Source organism: Oculina patagonica, chromosome 8 (assembly GCF_052425735.1).
Source record: "Oculina patagonica isolate OP01 chromosome 8, crgOcupat, whole genome shotgun sequence".
Taxonomy (NCBI): domain Eukaryota; kingdom Metazoa; phylum Cnidaria; class Anthozoa; order Scleractinia; family Oculinidae; genus Oculina; species Oculina patagonica.
In genome coordinates, this window is record NC_135765.1 from 17,034,592 (window position 1) to 17,058,597 (window position 24,006).

The following is a 24,006-nucleotide window of genomic DNA, read 5'->3' on the forward strand; positions in this document are numbered from 1 at the left end:
CAGCCTTTTCGCAATATATACTTAATAAAGGCGGGGTTTTACCTGAAGACCATTTTTCCAACGCTTTAGGTGGCTGACGCATTTCGGTATTTTCCAGCCCTTACACTTTGATGGAACAGACTTAATACAACTCTTTATCAGGTAACTACTATTGTCAAGAAAATGATCACAACTTGTTGACCAGTGATTATGTTATTGCTTCCTACCATTACTGTAATAGCAACTGAGGAAGAATAGTAGTACTGACCCAAAGTATAGGGGCTGGAAAATACTGAAAACCATTTCAGCCGCGTTTCAAGAAATCCAGAAAAGCTTAGAATTTGAAGTTAAAAATTGGTGGACGGACACCAAAGAGTCCCCTGACAACCTGGAGTGCCCTTGCGAGGGGGTCAACTGTTTGGTGGAGTTTCCATTTTTTTTCTTCAATCCCTTCTTTAAATCTCTTAAAATTTCATTCAAACTCAGGTAGAACCCCACCTTAAGTTTTGTTCTTGTGAGAAAATAACAGAAGTCAAAGGTTGCGTAATATAACCAAACATAGGTTTTAATTCTCCCTCCCTTTCCCTCTCCTTAGCCTTTCACCCCCACCTGTCCCTCCCTTTCTACTCCCATCCTCCCCCTCCCTCCCCTCTCTACGGTTTCGAACGAGCTAATTATTCAACATGATATCATGGTAGCGGGCAGACGTCGGTTCGTTCTGAATTTTTCAATACGGTATACAGACCCTCTGTACAGTAAAAAACTTTTTGGGAACAAGCCATTGTGAACTTATTTTCTATGTTGATCAGCAAAAATCCTTTATAGTACGACATTGGGTTTGTTATCAAGTTTGTTAGTACGTTAATACTGCAAGGCGTATAACCTTAGAGAGTTATCATCAAGTGTGTTTTATTTAATTAGCGGTTGATACTCTAAGGTCTTGATATGGGAATTCAAAATTAAGGCAAATTTTCGTTATTCTTTAATTGCTTGGCACAGATTAGAATGCGTACATGCCCTCAGACCTCGCGCCTTTGTCGCTCGAAAAGTACCCTGCCGCCGACTTTCCAAAACCATGTTATTGAAAGGCCTGATTTCTGAAAGCTTTAAGGGCCTGTTAACAAGCAGGTAGGGTAACCCTAGTGTTAGGGTTACCCTAGCAAGAGGGTTAGAAGATAGCCCGGGTTTACAAGCAAAAATTCGCAGGTAGGGTAACCCTACTACCCGGGTCAACTTACACCGTTTACGCTTTAGTTAACCTTGTAAATATAGCATGTAACGGGTAATAATCTAAGCGCCAAAACCGATTTTCGTTTTAGTTACGCAGTTTAAAACTGTTTATCTGTTCCAGTAAAATCATATTTCAATTTCCAAGCTCATTAACGACCATTAACGTCCCAAGAACAATTTTTTTTATAGTTGGGACGCTTTTGACGGAGAAACTATAAATACTTATGTAATGGAATGAACTCACATATGCAGCGCCAAACATTTTACCACAAACTTTGTCGTAAGAAGCTGTTATTCGAAAATAATTCCGTTCCAGTGCAAAAACACGACAAATTGTGAATGAACACGATGTTTCTTGGTCACAATTCGCTGTTTTTGTCGGTATTTTTTAAACATATTTAGCTTATTGGAGCCAAAATAAAGTTGTCCCGGGTAGGCGAGTTATCCCTAGCAGAGCGTTTACAAGGCGCTAGGGTTACCCTGGCGCTAGGGTAACCCTAGCGCTCAGCTAGGGTTACCCTAGTGCTAGGGTAACCCTAGCTGCCTTGTAAACACTTCGATGAAAAAAAGAAGAAATGTGGGAGCGCTAGGTTAACCCTCCTGCTAGGGTAACCCTAGCACAAGGGTTACCCTACCTGCTTGAATTTCCTTTTTATGCCATTCAACTGGTTTGAGCTGATTTTGTTGAAGATTTTAACGCAATACAAATTTTCAAACCTAAGCTGGAGCTTGCCTAGGCGTGTGTGTTAAAAAGAAGATGACTTCTAGAGTTCACGGAAACTGCGTGACTTATGCAGACCTCGGACTACTGGGTAACTGTCACCCCTTCCCTCCACCAAAACGCTGGTGAGGGTGGAGGTAATTGGAGTAAAAAGCTCGATGGGATAGGGTGGAGTAAAAGACTGTAGGAGAGGGGAGGGAGGGGGAGGATGGGAGTAGAAAGGGAGGGACAGCTGGGGGTGAAAGGCTAAGGAGAGGGAAAGGGAGGGAGAATTAAAATCTATGTTTGGTTATATCACGCAACCTTTGACTTCTGTTATTTTCTCACAAGAACAAAACTTAAGGTGGGGTTCTACCTGAGTTTGAATGAAATTTTAAGAGATTTAAAGAAGAGATTGAAGAAAAAAATGGAAACACCACCAAACAGTTGACCCCCTCGCAAGAGCACTCCAGGTTGTCAGGGGACTCTTTGGTGTCCGTCCACCAATTTTTAACTTCAAATTCTAAGCTTTTCTGGATTTCTTGAAACGCGGCTGAAATGGTTTTCAGTATTTTCCAGCCCCTATACTTTGGGTCAGTACTACTATTCTTCATCAGTTGCTATTACAGTAATGGTATGAAGCAAATACCTAATCACTGGTCAACAAGTTGTGATCATTTTCCTGACAATAGTAGTTACCTGATAAAGAGTTGTATTACTGTTCCATCAAAGTGTAATGGTTGGAAAATACCGAAATGCGTCAGCCACCTAAAGCGTTGGAAAAATGGTCTTCAGGTAAAACCCCGCCTTTATTAAGTATTGCGAAAAGGCTGCACTTTGCTAAGTGTTAAAAAATTATATTTTCTAGTCGTCTAGTTCAATCGTTTATTTGTATTGTGCGAAATATATTTATAAATTAAGACCATTATGTCGTAAAGTAATAATGCAATCTTGAAAACATTCCAGATATTATGTTCTACACACTAATACGGCTCATGCAGACTGTGACTTAAGCAAACCTCCGACTGAGTGTTTGCCTTTCAAGTCAAAACAGATAGTTAATTATTAACCGCCCGATTTTAAGCTTCTCAAGCTTCTTGTTTGCTATGGTCTATCTGTTGGCAGTCAATTGTGGTATGGAGTAGTCTTTTGCTAAAGGGTGAAAGAGGCTTTTCATGTTGTTTAGGAGTGGACGTCTTGAAATCTAAATTTTCCCTTGAGGGTAAGCTCCTGTATCTTTTAATCATGGTTGGTAATGGATTTTCATCCCTTTGTACTTTGTATATTTCTAGTTGAGGGTCTGTTGCTGGAACTTTGAGACGTTTGCCTTATACTAGACCTTTTTTAGTTGTTTTGGCAGCCCTATATCAGACTATGAAAATTTCTGCCTTCTTGGATATTTGGGTGACTCTATTCGGCGGAATGGCGAAACGGCAGAACGGCGGAACCCCACGGTGGATGGGAGGAACATTGTAAAACGCGGATTGACGTATTATCTTAAAACGCGGAATGTCTGAATATTGTAAAACGCGGAATTGTGAAACATTTAAAAAAAGTGGCAACGACAGCGACCAAAACAAACAATCAAAAGTAAACATAAAACTGCTAACTTTCTCATACGGCAATAAACGCTGTGGATCATGAATTGCCAACGGGAAAATGGAGAAGAATGGTAGAATTATACATTTGCTTGTATTCTTTTTAAAACTTTTTTTGTATTCATGTTTAGTAGACCATTGTCGTGTATTTTTGACATACATGTATTTTATATTATGCTATAAATAGCCTATTCCGCCGAAATACTGATCAAAGAATTTATCCAAGCCAAATGATAGGTAGTTGCCCTACGTGTCAATGGGCATAATTGGCAATGAGTGAGTAAATGATAGTTAACTAAATTAACGTTGCTAAGCAGTGTTTACCATGCTAGCAGAAAAACTAATTTAGCGCTGAAAAGTCATTTTGTCGGTGATATGTCTGCTATATTCAGGGACGGAGAGTAGCATTTTGGCTTTTAAACATGATATAGTTTTGCAAATAGTTGAAGGGCTAGTTATAACCCCATCTGAACTTAAAAATTGGAACTAACAGCAGAACACAACGCAACTTTCCTTTGACTTTTTTATTTTTTTTGTATGCTAATTAAAATAACAAATATTACTAATTTTTAATTTAACATTTATTAATATCATTCTTCTCGAGGTCGGCTGCAAAATTTCTTCACTTTGTCGGTTAATGCTTCTACCCAACATGACTAAAAATAGCCCACTCTGTTTAAAATTCTGCCTGCTGAAGATCTCCAAGCATAAATTTGAATTACTACGAAACCTTTCGTTGCCAAGCGTTGTATTCCATGTTTGCCAAAAGCTGATTTCATGAAAGAGTCTTGGCAGTATTTAGAGGCCTTAACAGTGATGTACCTGAATTATTTGGGTTTCGTGGCATTGTTATCTGCCTTTGGGTTCGAGTTTGTTGGTAAGTAATTATTTAGAAAAAGAAATATACATGCATATAGAATGGGATCGAAATGCTGTGTGTCTAGCCAGGGAAGTCTAGATTCATTAGCTTTAAAATGTATGAAGTGCGTATAAAATAGTTCCTGTTGTCTTCTTTACACTCCAGAACGACAAAGTGACCCAGTATCCCTCTCGACGTCTCGTGTTCACGTAGTTGTTGTTTCCACATTTTCGAATAATTTGTAAATCTATAACTAAACCGATACCAGCTAAAGAAGATAAATAAAACTACTGCCATAACAGTGCAAGCAGCAGCTTCTTCGCCAGAACAACTTTTGTGAGAGCGAGCATTTAGCTACGTGAATGCCGTATCGATTAAAATCAAAACAAAAGTGGAAGTTATTTAAGCCAAGAAGGGATTCAGTTGGTTTTTAATCGGCAGCGGTGCCCCACACGAGAAGTGTTGCTAAATTTTTGCCACTATGCTTACATATGTATCGCTTTTAACATTTCCATGCCACTCATATAGCTATTTCCATTAGTTTTCCGGTGAAACCTGAAGTCAGGTAGAAAACTAGACTTTCAATAAAGTCCTTCTCGCACCTCCGCTTCGCGACCTAAAAGGCTCGCTTCGCTCGCTTATTCACTGTGAAACTCGTGAGCTCGACTTGTGGCAAGTCTAGTAGAAAACGTGCAACCTCGCATTTGTCATAACTTTGTGTCTATTAGTATTCAGCAGTTGCTTTCTTCTACCCATACGAGAAGTGTCGCTAAATTTTTGCCACTATGCTCAGACCGCTTACATATGTATCGCTTTTAACATTTCCATGCCACTCATACAGCTATTTCCATTAGTTTTCCGGTGAAAGCTGAAGTCAGGTAGAAAACGTGCAACCTCGCATTTGTCATAACTTTGTGTCTATTAGTATTCAGCAGTTGCTTTCTTCTACCCATACTACCTTTCGGTCTTGTCGTTAAGGTTTGGTCGGACAACGAAATAAATAGCTGTGAAATAACTGTATATGCAAATTTCAATCGCTTTCTTTTTAAACTTGAAAATGATCTCAGACAGGTCAAAACGTCGGGTACGTTTTTTTTTATCGCCAGTAGGTATTTTTGAAAGCTGTTCGAAGAAATTAGTATACGTAATTGGACTACTTGCTGTCCAATTTGGAAATAATTTGATGAAAAAAATTCCGAGGGCAGCCAAAATTCATTTTGGCTGTCAGAGGAATTTTTTGAATCTAATTATTTCCAAATTAGACAAGCATGTAGTCCGGTTACATATTAATTATATAGCTTTTAGTCAGTCAATCCAGCGCAAAAAATAAACTTATGTCCAGAACGGGAAAAGCAATCAACAATAGTAGGCATAACACAGCACAATGTAACTCACTCAAAGAATTGTATTCACAAATAAAACTTAAACAAAACAGTACAATTTTATTCACCTGAGTTTGCGAAGCTTGCTACAGTAAAAACACTGCATCAATCAATGAAAGTCGTAAACAAAGTGTCCGAAGAGCTTTACAACTTCTTGAATCCGTGACATACTCCTTTCCACTATCTCGTTCGTACTTCATCGCCGTCTTTTCTTTTCGAATTTCAGCAAAAAAAAACGACAAAAAATTGCATCTAGCTCATGACCATTATCTGACAGATTTCTTGCTTTGCTTCGCTTCGCTGCACTTACGTTCACCCAAGTTTTGTACTATTGGAGGTGTTTTGCTCTTGGTTTTTGCTTCTTAGTGTAGTTAGTTCCTCTTCTGACAACGTAGAAAATTTCTCTTCGTTGTTTTTATTGCTGAAAAGCTAAAAAGGAATGGAAAAACGTAGCAAACTTGCCTTATAAAATTCCGCCATTGTCGACTAACAATGCGAACAAGTTTACAGGGCTGACGCTATGCTTTGTGTAAATTGGCTAATATCCGTCACATGTTGTTTTTTCTTCGACTTGATTGGCTGAGACAAAACTGTCCAATTTTTCTTAAATTGGACAGTTTGTGCATTTTACCTAAAATTCCTAATTGAAACTATCCAAATTTAATCCCAAATTGGACAGTTCTCAGAAATTCAGGAAAAATAGCTGCGCTGACAATATAGGATTTACTGACAGCTATATAATTACTTATTAAAAATTGTATTCCTTGACTTGTGCAAGAAAAAAGGCGATGACTGTGATGATGATCAAATAGATCGAAAACGTTTAGTGATATTTTTCAACAGCTTGTTTTATTTTTTAATACAAATATTTTTGATTTTTTTAATATAGTATTTTAATATATTTTATCGGAGAAATGTACATACAAAAATATTTCTGTTTATGGCATTCATTTGACAAGTCTGTTACTTTACCAATCTGCTGCTTTTTTTATCTCTTTTACATTCATGAACCCTTTTAAATTTTGGTTAATGTTCTGTGTGATGTAATGTATATGAAATGATTCATATATGAACTGCGGATGTATATGAGAATGATAAATGATCATCGCAGTGAATTTCCAATTTAAGCAATTGGAAAACCAGAACAACGTTGAAGCCCTGAATTATTTTCAGGCTTCTTTATTTTCCAATTGCTTAAATTGGAAATTCACTGCGATGATCATTTATCATTCTCAATGTTCTGTGTGTTACTTACTTCATCGATCGTTCGCCAGTTATGAAAAATGCCATTTAACAAATACCGCGTTCTGGGGGTTAATTGAAAATAGCCCTAAAAGAAGTAAGAGGTTTCAGAACAAATGTAACGCCAAAATTTTTTTATCAACCTTTTTGTCGAGAAATTCGTTATTTTAAAGGAACTATGTGGAATAATTATAGTCTACACTACTGTTTTAACAATGAATGACCAAACTATTGCCATTTATGCCCCAAATTTTTCCTTGATAGACAGTGCACCAAGGTTTACAAAGACACCCAGCAGTAATGGTAAAGTATACGTTGATGAAGGTGCCAATTCCTTCGCCTTGTCGTGGGACTACAACTCAGATGGGGAAACAGTCAACTGGGTGGACTTAATGCATGGTGATGAGATACTTATTGCCAGAAAGACTGCCAACAAAGAACTTGAAATCTCACCAGCCAGTGGTTTCACTGGTAGATTGACTTTCTCGGGAAATGCTACATTTACACTATTGAACATTGTTCAAAGTGACGGAAGAGAATTTGAGTGTAAAGTTTATTTTAAATCAGTAGTTTCTCCTTGGATAAAGAGCCGCGTTGAACTTATTGTGGTTGGTAAGTGTTCAAAAGTTGTTGCTTCGTATAAGGTGCAGACGTACACATGATAAAACAGCTAAAGCATGCGTTTGACCAAAATGCCCCATACACTAGGCGTATTTCTGCTCCCCGCTGAAAGGAATTTTTTCCATCGTAAAGGGTATTCCAGCATTAAATTCGTTAGAACCTATTTGTACTCTTAGATAGAGAAATGTACGTGTAGAATAAAGTATCTTGACAGAAACACAACTCAATGACCCCTCTCCGAGGGATCGAACCTAGAGTAATGATTTAGCAATTTCTAACTCCAGTTAAAGTTACAGATATCTGAAAATAAGACGATTTCCACACAAACAACCTGACCTGATGAAAATGTTGTGTTCATTACCGAAAGCGGGAGATCGATCTAAACCAGTTCTGTTGCCTGCCAACGACATCAATGTATCATCTACGCTGTGTCCTAGAAATGTATCCCTACTTGTTTCTGAAAAACTCTCCTGTCTCTTGTCGCTAAACAGGTTTCATGATTTGAGCTACTGTTGATAAAAGTGCTCCATTGCGTATCTTAAAGTAATTCAGTATGTAGAAAATCCACAAAACTGTGATTTTTATGTTATGCACAGCACAAGTATACTAACCGATAACTAATAATAAAAATTATTATTACAGGTAAACCAAACATCACTCTCAAAACAACAGAACCAGTCATTTTATCTGAAGGCGATACACGAACGCTCCTGTGTGCCGTCAGCAACAACCCCAAACCATTAATCACATGGTATAAAGGCAATACAACAGTTCAGAAAGATCCAGACAACTCGAACTACACGATAACATCCGCTACCAGGAGCCATACAGGAACGTACAAATGTGAAGCTGTAGTTACTGCTCCAGGACTGAGTACATACAAGACATCTTACTCTGTGCGCGTAAAAGTGAGATGTAAGTATAACTAATACGTTTACTACATGTTCTTGTCTTTGCCAAGTTAAAACATTTTGCATTGGTAATGGGTGTATATATTAAACCGACCAGCAGATTCCACGCCCTCTTCCCCTCACTCCTACTCCGGCCCTTGAATACCAAAATATCCAGTCTAAATAAGCTAGGTTTAACGATATCACAACTGAAAACTTAGAACACAACTTATAGTACAAATTTAAGCAATTTCATTGTAATTAACCGGCGTTGTTTAGGGGCGATCATTTAAACAATTCTTTTAAAACTGGTTTGCGCAGAAGTCTGGTTTGCGCATGAATGTGGGTTTATGAGGGACTCTCTTAACCCGGTTAGGCGGAGGTGCCTACTGCTTACAATTCTATAGGAAAATTCATTACCTGACGAGGGAATTCCACGTTAAATTTCACGCGAAAAACCGATATCGCACGAATCGCGAAGCGATGAGTGCGATATCGGTTTTTCAAGTGAAATTTAACGTGGAATTCACGAGTCGGGTAATGGATTTTCCTTGAATCGCATAGCCTTTTTAGAATACAAAGAAACCCCAATTTCTTTTATTGTTTATATGGCTGAATTTTTAACGCGCGCTCAGAAAGCCATTCCAAATCAACTGTTACGAGCCGGCGAATCGGAGTCAAGCTAAAATCGATCACAGAAGTTCTTTGGACCTCGCGGTTGACACTGAATCATCGTTTTTCAACGGTCCACACAAGCTTTTAACCATTTTAACTACGGAATGGTAGTATTTGACAGAACATTCTTGTTTTTCGAACACCTATTTCAAGTTTTCGTCTCATCAGCACAAGACTAACTTATGAAATCTTTTATCTCTTCGGCCTGAAAGAAGTAGACAACACGCATCCGTAGTGAAAAGCACTGAACATTTTAACAGCGTCAAGTAAACGTTAGAAGGAGGCGTGGAACGATAAAGTAAGTACCTTGAAATAACTTACAATTAAAATTCGACATTTATAAGTTAAAGGTCTAAGTCCATCGCAGACAATTTCTAGGAAAGAGCAAGGCTGCTTTCAAAAACCCGCTATTAGAGGGTCGCTTCGCAAGCAAATAGTTCGCTGGTTCGCTGTGTGTATGTTTTGTTCATTTCCAGAAACCGCTTTTTGCATCGTGAAAATCAGTAAAAGAATGTAAAAAGTCATTCTTTATCGAAAGTTTTGAGCTTTTCAGTGCATAACAATTTCTATAAAACTGTCTTTTGTTTTAATCGAGTCTACAGCACGCAGTAAGCCTTAATTGTCATAATTTGTTTTCTTTCGTTTCGTGTAAATTTTATTGTACAAACACGGCATTACTGTCGAACTATCAACAGTATTTAACACTTTAACAGAATAAACAGCTGTTCTTTTACACGAGAAATTTGTAGTTTTTCTTTCTTTTAACGTTTCTACAATGGTCATGTAAGCGTAACTACTATTTACTCACGAGTTTGTCCATACGGTACGGACATTTATATTTTCCGTTTCACTTATGCGGTGAAAGAAAATGTTTAACTGATGCTCGTAAGAGCGCCGTAATTGAAATTTAAACAAGGAAAATCTTCTGCTTCCTCACTTCGGTCAAGTTTTTGCTTTGTAAACGGACAAAATAGTTTTGTAAACATAAATCGATTCCAATTTTGCGTACGTTGCTATGTGAAGCTACGCGTTGCTACGGTGTAATATCGCACAACCTCGCTTTCAAGTCGCAATTCCACTCTGAATACCTCGCCTCGATAACCAATCAGATGGCGAGAATTCTCCTAGCTATGCGATTCATTTCATAATCAACCTTACAATATTAGAGCTACTGTTTTTAGTAGTGCTATCAAATACGTAGGAATCTCAAAATAGGAAGCTAATCACCATTACCCGGGACGAGCCATCTGGTCGGACCCGTAAATAAATGTAATGTTTTTTTTATCAAAATCAACCAACCAACTGGACGAGACAGTCGAAAACATGAAGTTCTACGTTGAGAAAGTAAAGTAAATTTATTTATCTGAGGTTTTTGCGCTTTAAAATTATTACTTTTCTGCATTTGTTTCAGTCAAGCCCCAACACAAAGGAAACAGTTTGATAAGTAATCAAACTGTAGCGGAAGGACGTGATGCAGAATTCTATTGTCGAACAGAAGCATTTCCAACGTCTACCTCATACAGATGGTTTAAGGATGGCAACCAGATTTCCAATTCAAATGATTATGCCATTGAGGAAATTAACGACGAAGAAAGTAGATTGATAGTCAGGCAAGCTAATAAAAGCAGTGCTGGCCGATATTCTTGTGACGGAGAAAATGATGTTGCAGTTGGAGCTGAAAAGTCTACTTATCTCACAGTCAAGTGTTAGTTGTACCCTTTGTGTGTTTTTTTTTTTAATGTCTTTTTTTTTACAATAAGCTTACAGTGATTCAATGAAGTCTGTAGTAGTTCGCAAATTTTTGTGTTAAAGATTCAGACTCGCCATTATTTTATTTCGCGCCCTGAAAAACCGAAAATTGGACCCCCAAATTTTTGTTTCATGGGTCCAGACATCGATTGAAATCCTGAATGAAACCCTCTGTCTGTTAACAAAACGAAAACTTAGTAACTTGAACACTGCACGAGAGAAGTTTAAACGTCGTTGTTTTATTTTTGGCAAAGTAGCCCTCTTAAAATCAGTTTCAAAGCTACATGAGTTGGTTCCATAAGTAGCTGGCAATGCCTAGGAATTTTTGGAGGTACTTGTATATGCTTTGTTTGTCATAGCTTCATGTTTTCATTTTTTATTTTTAGATGCTCCTCGGCGAGTCACTGTGACTCCAGACCCAGCAGTCATGAGACTCAATCAGACTATGACATTGACATGTCAGGCTGATGGAATTCCAAACCCTTCTTTCTCGTGGAGATTTAATGGAAATAATTATTCTGAATGGAGCTGTCCAAAACACCTTAACATTGAGACATGTCAAAGTAAACGATACTGGAAACTACACATGCGTGGCGACTAACGAGTTTGGTGGCGAGGAGTCCACAAGAGTAGTTAATTTAGAATGTAAGTGATTTTGACATCATTCTGCGAAAATGGCAGTTTAATATCGTAAAAAATGTTGTTGTTAATCATCGTGGTAGAGTTTTTTGATCGTGGGCATCCATGCTTCAGGAATTTCAATTCCACTATCCCTGTTGATATTATTAGGGTGAAGTCTTATGTGAATTGCCTCTTTGACCCTGCGTGTGTACCAGTGTGGTTCACGATCAATAAACTTTACCTCATTCCAAAGCGGGTAGTGTCCGGTGTTGTGGGTGTGCTCTGAAACGGCGGAAATGAATGAAATACTTTATTAAAGTGTCTGAAGTATTTAGCTTAAAATAGCTTTCGTCCGGTTTCCGCTGTTGTTGCTAATCTCTACATGGAGAGCTTTGAGCAGCAGGCAATAGCTTCATCATCCTACAAGCCTAAGATATGGAAACGCTACGTGGACGATACCTTCACCATCTTGGATCGCGGAAGAGTCGACAGCTTCTTACAACATCTCAACAACCAGCAGCCTTCCATCCGCTTCACCATGGAAACGGAGAACGACTGCAAAATCGCCTTCCTCGACACCACAGTTTCGAGAGAACCAGACGGCCGGCTCACCACCAGCGTATATAGAAAACCAACACACACTGATCAATACTTAGCGTATGATTCACACCACCCTCAATCAGTAAAACGCGGTATTGTTAAGTGTCTTTACGATCGTGCTAAACGCCTCGTAACAAAACCATCTGTTATATCCAAGGAGAAAAAACATCTGTCATCTGTTCTTGTTTCTAATGGTTATCCTTTTTCTTTCTTGCAGAAGATCACCAAGACCAGAAAGCCGAGCACCAGTACTGAGCCTACGACCGAGTTTAAATCTACTGCGGTTCTACCCTATGTCAAAGGTCTTTCCGAACAACTTAGACGCTGCCTACAACAACAAGGCGTACGCGCTGTTTTCAAGTCGGAAACTACATTAAGATCACACCTAGTACGGCCGAAAGACGCCGTTGATCCGACTAAACAAGATGGCGTTGTTTACAGAATTCCCTGTGAGTGCGGTAAAGTTTACATCGGCGAGACTGGAAGACCTATGCAAGACAGAATCAAAGAACACGACCGGGACATCCGACTCGCCCGTATCCAGACCTCCGCCGTTTCAGAGCACACCCACAACACCGGACACTACCCGCTTTGGAATGAGGTAAAGTTTATTGATCGTGAACCACACTGGTACACACGCAGGGTCAAAGAAGCAATTCACATAAGACTTCACCCTAATAATATCAACAGGGATAGTGGAATTGAAATTCCTGAAGCATGGATGACCACGATCAAAAAACACAACAACAGGAGAACTGTACGACAGCGGACCGCTGAGGGAACAACAGGACACAGAAACAGCGAGGATCGAAATGCACCAATCACAGCTGTTGAAAACCAACCAATCACAGCGCAGCAGCGTGCTTTATAAGTTCACGCACAACCAGTCGACCTTATCGCCTGATGAAGACTAGCAGTGTGCAGTCGAAACGTCGCGATCTGCATCACAAGTGACACTACGTCGTGAGACAAACGAAAAATACTTTATTATTAATGGCAGTTTACTGTACGTATATAGTGCTCGAATAATTGATTGATGTGATAAGTCACCTGAACATGTCTATAGCTCTTGTGCTAAAATTCAGTAGTTATAGCGTTACTTATGCATATCCTAAGTTGTGAAAATGGCAAGCCAAATAAACTATTCTGGCTATGGCTCGAACCGTTAACTTAAGATCTGAAATGAAAGAAGAAAGAAGTATTGTAGAAAGTTGTAAGAAAGCATGCATTTACTCTTATTTATTGACTTAAGGTGGCTGACGACGGTTTCCAGCACTTTCCAGTGCAAATTTGAGGTGGTTTTGTGTGTTTTGAAACTGCTCCCAGGAATTTTTTTTAACTTTGCGAAACGTTGTATCTTAACATGCAGCTACATGCTGATCTTAACTCAGTGATAAAAGATAAGGGTCATCGAGCTCGTTTTCTAGTTATAAGCACTAAAAGGTAAAATTAAGGTTAATGCTATACTGTGGCTATGGTAACAAGTGATGTCAAGAAAATAACTACAACTTGTTTACCAATGATAGAGTATTTGGTTGACACCATTATTGTAGCAGCAACTGATAAAGTTTTGTAGCACTGACCCAACAAAGTATAAGAGCTGGAAAGTGTTGGAAACCGTTGTGTCTTCGACAATGACATTCACACAATGGTAAAACTGACAGTTTACGATGTACTCATATTATCAGTAACGACACCTTGTTTTACAATAAGCTGCTGTTTAATTCTCTTTTCAGTTTTCTCTTTTTTTTCTAAAAGTCACCTATAATGATTTCCATGACAGGAGCATATACTAATTAGTCATATAATTTAATGTGTATTTCTTTAGATCGACCAACTTTTACAATTTTCACAACTGGAACTCCAGAAAACACCGTAGTACAGGGAACGACAGTGACTCTTACATGCAGTGCAAATGGTTATCCTGCTCCAACATACACAATCAAACGCGGGAATACAACAGTGCGTAGTGTTGGAGGGAAGATTGTGATTCCCACTATGCAATTCGGCGAAGAAAATGAACATTACAGCTGTGAACCCAGAAACAAAGTAGGAACTGGACCAACCAAACAAGTGAGAATCATAGTTATAGGTTAGTAAACAGACTTTGCTTTACATGTGTTATGATAAAAAGCTTACAACTGAAAATCTGGGTCGGGTTGTTTACGGGTTGATGAAGCTATTTACCGGATAAGAAGTATGTTAGCAAAACCAACTATTTCAATTTATATGACATTTATACTCCGCTTGTATAAATTATTGTCATTTCTTCTACCATACATCTAATGCAACCTTCACTTTCATATAAACAGGCCATCGGGAATATCGCTTATTGGTCGCTTGTGGTATTCTTTCAGCTCATCGATTATAATGTGCGGCGTTTTACTGTCATCAATACTTTGAACTATTTTATTCCAGGGTATAGAACCTTAGTGTCATTTGTTAATCATTGAAGAAAAATCACAAATAAAGCATTCGATTTGTAAGGCATAAGTGCATGATACGTACAAGACATATTTTAATTTATGAGATCGAAATTTGTTTTCGCCATGTTCTTTTTACAGTTCCTCCAATGTTTTCTAGTCAGCTACCAACAACCAAAATAACAAAAAATGAAAATGAAAGCGCAAGCTACTCGTGTACAGTTGAAACCAAACCAGCGGCGACCATTCAATGGATATTGAATGGACAAAATGTAACCTCAGGCACGCCTCCTTACAACATCTCAGTTGCTGTTGCACCAGTTGTTAACTCTAAACTCTTGAAGACCCTGGCATATCTTACCGTCGATAAAGTAACCTGGAGACAACACGGGAATTTTTCCTGTCTTGCATTTAACGATGCTGGTAAAAAGAGTCAAGTTACCGTACTCGACGTCCGCTGTAAGTAAAGATCACTGTTTATTAAAGAGTTAATTAGTATTACGGCTATTTTTGTTTTCCATTTGTCCGGGATGAGGGGAGAGAGAGGCAAAGATTGGGAGGGGGATATGTTCGGTTCTATTTCAAACCTATAATGACCAATAATAATAATACTGAACATCGCGATTTTTCAAAAAAAAGTATAAGGAATTTTTGGTGAATTTAGTAACTGTTTGCCTCCATTTCTTCAAGAGAATAGACCATTTATAATTTATACACATCATACACTGCAACTATCATTTTGTAATGAAGTTGAAAGATTTATTAAAGTGCTTTATGCCCAAAATATCAGTTTAGGCCACTGATCTATGTTCACTTTTTAAGATTTCGTCAGATAATTTTGTGACCCTGTAAAGCCAAGTCATCTGAAATAGGAAAATATAAATTTCTCAACGACAATTAAAAATTACTTTGAACACTAACAACTGCCCAATACGCAAATTTAAAGGACACGCAGGTACAAATTTGACACTTTTTTTAGTAGGAAAGGCAATTGGGCATCTTTTAGATATAGATATTTTAAGCACTAAGTTAGACTGAAAGTTACCATTTGTCCCATTTAACGTGTTATTAATCGTATTCGTTATTACTTCTTCAAAGAGGTACACATTTAGGAGATCGGTTTTCAACAATATCCTCTTTGCCTTCAGATCGACCAGTTGTTCAGTTTGATGATGATCATCCTAAAAACCTCACCCTGGCAGAAGGGGCAACTGCAACCTTCTTTTGTAAGACAATCGGCAATCCAGCCACACAATCACATAAGTGGCAGTTTAATGGAAAGGACATTCCAGGGAAAAGTTGCAATGGATGCTCAATAACAACATACACAAAGACAGAAGTGAGCCAAGCAGATACAGGGTGGTACTCCTGTACTGGAACTAACGTCTTAGGAGAAGGACCGCCAGCCAAGGCACAGTTAATAATAAGGCGTAAGTGACTAGATAAACAATCCGATACAATTCTGAAAAAAAGGTGTGAAAATCTTTTGGCGCCTGATGATATTTGTATTTACTCTTTTTCCAAGCCTTTCCTTGCAAAATTGTGTTGTACTGTGCTATTATAAGCTACAGGTTTACTTGTTATGTTCTGCTAAAAAAACAGCACGAGTGTTTTTTGTATTTTATAATATCGAGTTTGGTCCAGTCCTTTCAGTCGTACGCATTGCGCTTGACATGTGATACTAAAGTAGATGATCACATTAATGGGTAGGGGGATACAAAGATGGTGGAATGGCAAGAGGCCACTTTTTACCAATGCGGTCCAAGTCGAATCCTGACCTAGCGTCATATGTGGGTTGCGTTTGTTATTGGTTCTCGTCCTTAAAATAGTTTTAGATTCTTGCAAATTAGTTTTGAGTCATAATTTAACAACTTGTTTCATTATTTGACAACTGCACTCAGCAACAATAACAACAACAACAACAAACTGTTTTGGTGTGTACATCACGCATGTTGGTGAAAGTTTAGGTGAAAGTATAGGCGAAAGAATATAAATTTCACTGTTCAAGCTGATCCGTGACTTTTGCTGCTTGAATGGCAGCCTTGAATCAAGTGAAGAAAACATTAGACTAGTCGGTATTTCCGTAAAGTCATTCTCAGATAAATCAAGGGGCATTTTTTAGTAAAAGTTGGTAACAGTAGTTTTCTTAAGTAATTTGACCTGCTGAAAACGAAAATGCTTGTTACCAAATTTTTTTTTGCGATCTTCAGTCTCAAAATGACGTCACAAATAAAGACACCTAAGATGACGTCATTACATCGTAAACCCTATCCGTAACTTCCAGAATATTAAAGCAATCACAATGAAATTTAGAGGATATATAGTATGTCCAAACATCTATTTTTTGTAATACGTCATGTGTAATGGTTACGTCACATCACGTGACAATTACATCATGATGTCAAAACAGGCGCCATCTTGGATCCGCCATCTTGGATTTTCATAATTTTCCCAAAACGTCAGAAAATCGCCCAAAATTACTAAAAAAAGTACTCAAAATAAATAAAACGTTGCAAAAAAACTAAAAAAGGTGAAAATAATTGCATAAACGTTAACTTAATTTCATTAATAGAACACAAAAATTACAAATTTTGGAAAAGAAAAATATGCCCTTGACGACGAATTTGTAACACAAAGATCCGAAGAAAAGGTCAATTTCACGTTTTGTTGGAACTACATGGAAATGGACTCTATCTTCTTAATTCTCACACGGGCTCATGGAGAGGGGATATGGGATCTGTACTTGCAAGTTTCCGCCCGATGTTGCCATATGAAGGGAAACGTCCTTTTCAAATGGAATGCAAGCAAATTCAGCCAGGTCAGTGCTTATCACAGTCTTGAATGGCTAAATGGGATAGGGAAAAGAGCAGGAGGGATCGTGGACATATCCAAGAAGTAATCAGCATTGAGTAGAGCGGCACTGTTCTATAATCCCCTGTCACAGATTGCTGATATTACACACACAATGTTTGGATTGAGCCAAGACGTTTTCCCGCAACAAGTCTACTCCTGGTAGGAAAGATTGGGGCAAGAAGGATGAATCTTTACTGCTCGCCATCCTTAAGTAATTAAAAGTATTTTAGCCACCAGAAAATCAAACCTGACTTTATAGCATTGCCACGAAAGATCTGTCGCTGTTAAATACCAAAGAGCTTGGTCAAAAAAAGCAAAAACAGGTGAGAGAATTTGTGGTGCAAAAGGTTGGAAACTGTGTCTTGACAGGAGCAAGATGAATCGTCAAAGATGAAATTCTGGGACACGATGCACAAGAATAACGCTCCAACTTTCGATAACTTAAAAGCCTTATCATTGCCTATAAAGCTGGTTGTTTAGTACTTTTATTTCTTCTAAGATATTTTTGAAGCGAAAACACCGCCAATATGAATAAGTATAAGGCAAAGATGTAAATGACTATTTCCTAATAGCGAAACGTCCAAGGAATGTGTTCGTATTTTTTAAATGAAACCGTTCCTTTTTATAGACCCAACGAAGATTCCATAACGGTAAAGGTATAGATCTCAGTTGTTTCTTTAACTTTTAGCCACAGTTGAACAGCCTACAAAGTCGACAGTATTTATTATATATTTCATTCAGCATTTCAATTATCCTGTCGCTGTGTAGTTAAATGGCAAGCTATCTATGGCGTCATTACATGACGCCACAGGTTGCCTGGAATGCTTTCTGTGGCCTATTCTAAAAAAAGGCAGGAACTAGGTTGGAGGCAATTTATTTGGTATAAAAAGATGCAAATATAGTGCATACGGCTTAGAACCTATTTTTATTCACAAAGTTAACCCTATCCAGACCGGTAGGGGAAGGTGGGAGGGGGAAGGAACCGCGCTAACTTTGAACGCTTATAACTTTTTCAAGATTTAACCGAACGCTGCCAACTTTGCGAGATTATCTAAAATTTATCTGGGAATAATTTGGTAGGATGGCTTGTTGTTTGGGGAACTTGACATTACAATGGCAATGGCATTTTGACAGGAATGGTTTCCAAAATTTGTGATTTTTGTGTTCTATTAATGAAATTAATAAAACACAAACTCTTTTCAGGTTTTATGTTTTGCACCGTTCTATTTATTTTGAGTACTTTTCAGAAATTTTGGGCGATTTTCTGACGTTTTGGAAAAAAATTTGAAATTCAAGATGGCGGATCCAAGATGGCGCCTGTTTTGACATTATGATGTAATTGACACGTGATGTGACGTAATCATCCCACGTGACGTATAACAAAAGATAGATTTTCGGACAAACTATATATCCTCTAAGTTTCATTGTGATTGCTTTAATATTCTGGAAGTTACGGTTAGGGTTAACGGTGCAATGACGTCATTTTAGGTGCCCTTTTTGTGACGTCATTTTCAGACTGAAGATCGCAAAAGAATTTTTGGTAACAAGCACTTTCGTTTTCAGCAGGTCAGATTACTTAAGAAAAATCCTGTTACCGACTTTTACTAAAAAATGCGTCATAACTTTCAAATTTTATGAAAGTCGTCTAGTCTAAAAGGTAGGATTTTGCTCTCCTGGTCGTCTCAAATCCATTCTAAAACTGTAGCTCTTGTCAGCCTTGAGATCAGTCACTTTAAACTCTGTCGTTGATCTGCTCAGAGCACTTGCACCTTTGACAGGCTTCCACTGACCCTCTTCTCCCTCCTGGATCTCAAGACGCAGGGTTGTTACTGCTGGATCTCTTACTGTCCACCTCACCAGTATTACTGTCGCGTCGTGTGGCATTCTTTCTGCCTTGACTATAGAAGGAGACAAAATTTCGGCTGCCTCAAAATCCGCAGCAAGAAAGAGCTTTATTACAAACAGGTTGTGTTTAATCGTAAGTCAGTCAAGAATTTGAGACTTACCAGTTCCTTTGTCTGTTGATATTGTAGACGCTTAAAGATAAAGGACCAACAAAAGACAGAAATTTTAGTTAACGCAACAAAGAAAAGAAAAACTCAAATATTTATATTTTACCATGTAGACTAGACGACTTTCATAAAATTTGAAAGTTATGACGCATTTTTTAGTAAAAGTCGGTAACAGGATTTTTCTTAAGTAATTTGACCTGCTGAAAACGAAAGTGCTTGTTACCAAAAATTCTTTTGCGATCTTCAGTCTGAAAATGACGTCACAAAAAGGGCACCTAAAATGACGTCATTGCACCGTTAACCCTAACCGTAACTTCCAGAATATTAAAGCAATCACAATGAAACTTAGAGGATATATAGTTTGTCCGAAAATCTATCTTTTGTTATACGTCACGTGGGATGATTACGTCACATCACGTGTCAATTACATCATAATGTCAAAACAGGCGCCATCTTGGATCCGCCATCTTGAATTTCAAATTTTTTTCCAAAACGTCAGAAAATCGCCCAAAATTTCTGAAAAGTACTCAAAATAAATAGAACGGTGCAAAACATAAAACCTGAAAAGAGTTTGTGTTTTATTAATTTCATTAATAGAACACAAAAATCACAAATTTTGGAAACCATTCCTGTCAAAATGCCATTGCCATTGTAATGTCAAGTTCCCCAAAACAACAAGCCATCCTACCAAATTATTCCCAGATAAATTTTAGATAATCTCGCAAAGTTGGCAGCGTTCGGTTAAATCTTGAAAAAGTTATAAGCGTTCAAAGTTAGCGCGGTTCCTTCCCCCTCCCACCTTCCCCTACCGGTCTGGATAGGGTTAACTTTGTGAATAAAAATAGGTTCTAAGCCGTATGCACTATATTTGCATCTTTTTATACCAAATAAATTGCCTCCAACCTAGTTCCTGCCTTTTTTTAGAATAGGCCACAGAAAGCATTCCAGGCAACCTGTGGCGTCATGTAATGACGCCATAGATAGCTTGCCATTTAACTACACAGCGACAGGATAATTGAAATGCTGAATGAAATATATAATAAATACTGTCGACTTTGTAGGCTGTTCAACTGTGGCTAAAAGTTAAAGAAACAACTGAGATCTATACCTTTACCGTTATGGAATCTTCGTTGGGTCTATAAAAAGGAACGGTTTCATTTAAAAAATACGAACACATTCCTTGGACGTTTCGCTATTAGGAAATAGTCATTTACATCTTTGCCTTATACTTATTCATATTGGCGGTGTTTTCGCTTCAAAAATATCTTAGAAGAAATAAAAGTACTAAACAACCAGCTTTATAGGCAATGATAAGGCTTTTAAGTTATCGAAAGTTGGAGCGTTATTCTTGTGCATCGTGTCCCAGAATTTCATCTTTGACGATTCATCTTGCTCCTGTCAAGACACAGTTTCCAACCTTTTGCACCACAAATTCTCTCACCTGTTTTTGCTTTTTTTGACCAAGCTCTTTGGTATTTAACAGCGACAGATCTTTCGTGGCAATGCTATAAAGTCAGGTTTGATTTTCTGGTGGCTAAAATACTTTTAATTACTTAAGGATGGCGAGCAGTAAAGATTCATCCTTCTTGCCCCAATCTTTCCTACCAGGAGTAGACTTGTTGCGGGAAAACGTCTTGGCTCAATCCAAACATTGTGTGTGTAATATCAGCAATCTGTGACAGGGGATTATAGAACAGTGCCGCTCTACTCAATGCTGATTACTTCTTGGATATGTCCACGATCCCTCCTGCTCTTTTCCCTATCCCATTTAGCCATTCAAGACTGTGATAAGCACTGACCTGGCTGAATTTGCTTGCATTCCATTTGAAAAGGACGTTTCCCTTCATATGGCAACATCGGGCGGAAACTTGCAAGTACAGATCCCATATCCCCTCTCCATGAGCCCGTGTGAGAATTAAGAAGATAGAGTCCATTTCCATGTAGTTCCAACAAAACGTGAAATTGACCTTTTCTTCGGATCTTTGTGTTACAAATTCGTCGTCAAGGGCATATTTTTCTTTTCCAAAATTTGTAATTTTTGTGTTCTATTAATGAAATTAAGTTAACGTTTATGCAATTATTTTCACCTTTTTTAGTTTTTTTGCAACGTTTTATTTATTTTGAGTACTTTTTTTAGTAATTTTGGGCGATTTTCTGACGTTTTGGGAAAATTATGAAAATCCAAGATGGCGGATCCAAGATGGCGCCTGTTTTGACATCATGATGTAATTGTCACGTGATGTGACGTAACCATTACACATGACGTATTACAAAAAATAGATGTTTGGACATACTATATATCCTCTAAATTTCATTGTGATTGCTTTAATATTCTGGAAGTTACGGATAGGGTTTACGATGTAATGACGTCATCTTAGGTGTCTTTATTTGTGACGTCATTTTGAGACTGAAGATCGCAAAAAAAAATTTGGTAACAAGCATTTTCGTTTTCAGCAGGTCAAATTACTTAAGAAAACTACTGTTACCAACTTTTACTAAAAAATGCCCCTTGATTTATCTGAGAATGACTTTACGGAAATACCGACTAGTCTATTTGTGTATGGTGATGTAGGTATGACATTTTTCGACTTGAGTATGATATATTCGCATAAGGCAATGCAAAGAAATAAACTCTACTCTTTACCCAATGATGGCGATAGAGGCCTTAAATCAGAACGCGACAAAAAACCAAATTTACCAATCGAGTTTTTTTTACCTTGGAAGAAAATGAGCATTTTGATGTCTGCGGAACAAGCAATGTCTAAAGCACTCCAAGTTTCGCTTGTCTAATCTCTAGTATCGTAGGATTAACACCATGGGTTATGGAGGTCAATCCTTAACCCATTTTTTTTTTTAGCATAATCGAATGTAGAAATTATTGCTTTCCCCATAGTTAACTTTATGCAAAGTTTCAAGCAAACAGTGGATGCGGCAGACACCTAAACTGAAAAAATTATAATTTTGTTAGAATTTGATAAAACGTACGGACTGATAATTTGTTAAATCTTTCTCTCCTAGTTTCACGGGCAGCCACACATGCAAAGCAAAAGGACGTCGAGAAAGGTAAAATGAAAGTCGAAAGGGTATACCATTGGCTCAGATTTTTTATCAGTATTATACATAAAAAAAAAACCACTATCACTAATTTGTGTAAACGTAAGACTGAATTAAATGACCGGCTTTCTAACGGTTCACTTTTGCGCGTGCTTCAACAGCAAAAGGTAACAAAAGATTGCTTCGAGAGATGACGCGGTCAGTTAGCTGGCTTTACTAAGAAGGCCGAAGACATCTTAAGTAGTTATTAACGTTGCAAAATACTAGGACTAGTAATAACGTCCCTGAGGAACAGTATAATAAGACAGCGGCTATCTAATTTGTGATCTCAGTTGCCAGGAATCGTTCTGTTACCCTGTTTGATACATATTGTACACCATCATATTACTCACATTAGTTATTATTAGATAATTTAATTAATTGCATGCATATTTCTATTCTTCGATTATATAATCTCTCTGTAATTTTCTTAGAATGGTAGTGTGGGATTAGTTATGAACTTTTGTTGTCAATACAAGATTGTATTTTACAGTTTTGGGCAATCAAACGGGAAACCCTGAGCTCAGGGATTACATTTTGATCTGTAAGTCGTGAATTACTCAAAGTGGCCGGTTTGAAGTACTTTTGAGAAATACATTGTAGTAGCGGAGCTCTAGCGCGCGAAGCATACCAGCGGAGCACCATGGGTAAGGACATTTGCGCATGCGTCAGTTTATCCCCCAAAATCGGGGAGGGGGGTGGAAACCAAATTTGCAGCACTTTTAAAATCGCGCGCGCACAGATGACGAGTTCAACTACGCGACCGTTTACTAAAGCAGGATCACTGGAATAACTTTAAAAAAGACGGCTTGCCAGTCAGTGTCTACTAAAAGCTAACGGCCAAAACGTGAACTATTCGTAGTATTTTGTAGCTGTTTATTGAATTGCCTTCGGATGCAACTTAGCACAGTTTTTTTCTTGCATTTATTCGCGCACTTGGTCGCGTAGTTGAATTCCGTAATCTGGTTGAGCATTTTAGACCTAGCGCACGCGTCCCATGCAAGTAACACCACACTCCTTGGTTGAGATTGGTTCTTTTTGAGCATGTGCATGCAAGTTATCCTGGACTCACTCTTCTCGCGCCTGGGTTCAATCCCTATAATGGGCGCGTGGAAGAAAGAGTTTAGGGACTGGACTATGTAAACCCATGAAGTCGAAAAAATGGTTATCGAATGAGCGTACGCCCGCCCGCGCCTACAGACTCTCGGGGAGGGAGGGAGGGAGGGAGGGAGGGAGGAAGGGAGAGTCACAAGGTAACCCGAGTGGAGGGAGGAGAACGCCACCTTATCGTACCGCTACGTGCGTTAACGTCCGCTTGTATGTTTAATATTGGTCATCCATGTTATGGTCAATTGAGAGCTGTCCCAAAAAGTTATCCACTGACCAATATAACATCTCCATATCGCGGGCTCAGGTGTACACCTAATCGAGGTGTGGACTTTTTTTGAAGCTGACCAAGTTACTTTTTCCATTGTATCG

At 38.3% G+C, this 24,006-nt stretch overlaps 2 protein-coding genes across 2 annotated transcripts in view; both read left to right on the top strand.

The window, feature by feature from the left end:
- The window catches only part of LOC144662791 (hemicentin-1-like), a 76,604-nt gene that overhangs the window by 48,002 nt on the left and 4,596 nt on the right, over positions 1-24,006 (top strand). Inside the window, exon 12 of the mRNA XM_078523718.1 lies at positions 22,453-22,497. Coding sequence (XP_078379844.1) covers positions 22,453-22,497 — 45 coding nt within the window. The remainder of the gene's footprint in view (positions 1-22,452; positions 22,498-24,006) is intronic.
- LOC144662816 (neural cell adhesion molecule 1-like) lies at positions 4,165-14,243 on the top strand. Its single transcript, XM_078523765.1, is given in 7 exon segments — positions 4,165-4,384; positions 7,255-7,602; positions 8,254-8,526; positions 10,588-10,881; positions 11,312-11,436; positions 11,438-11,570; positions 13,975-14,243. Coding segments are annotated over 7 exon segments (1,542 nt in total). The 5' UTR covers positions 4,165-4,284.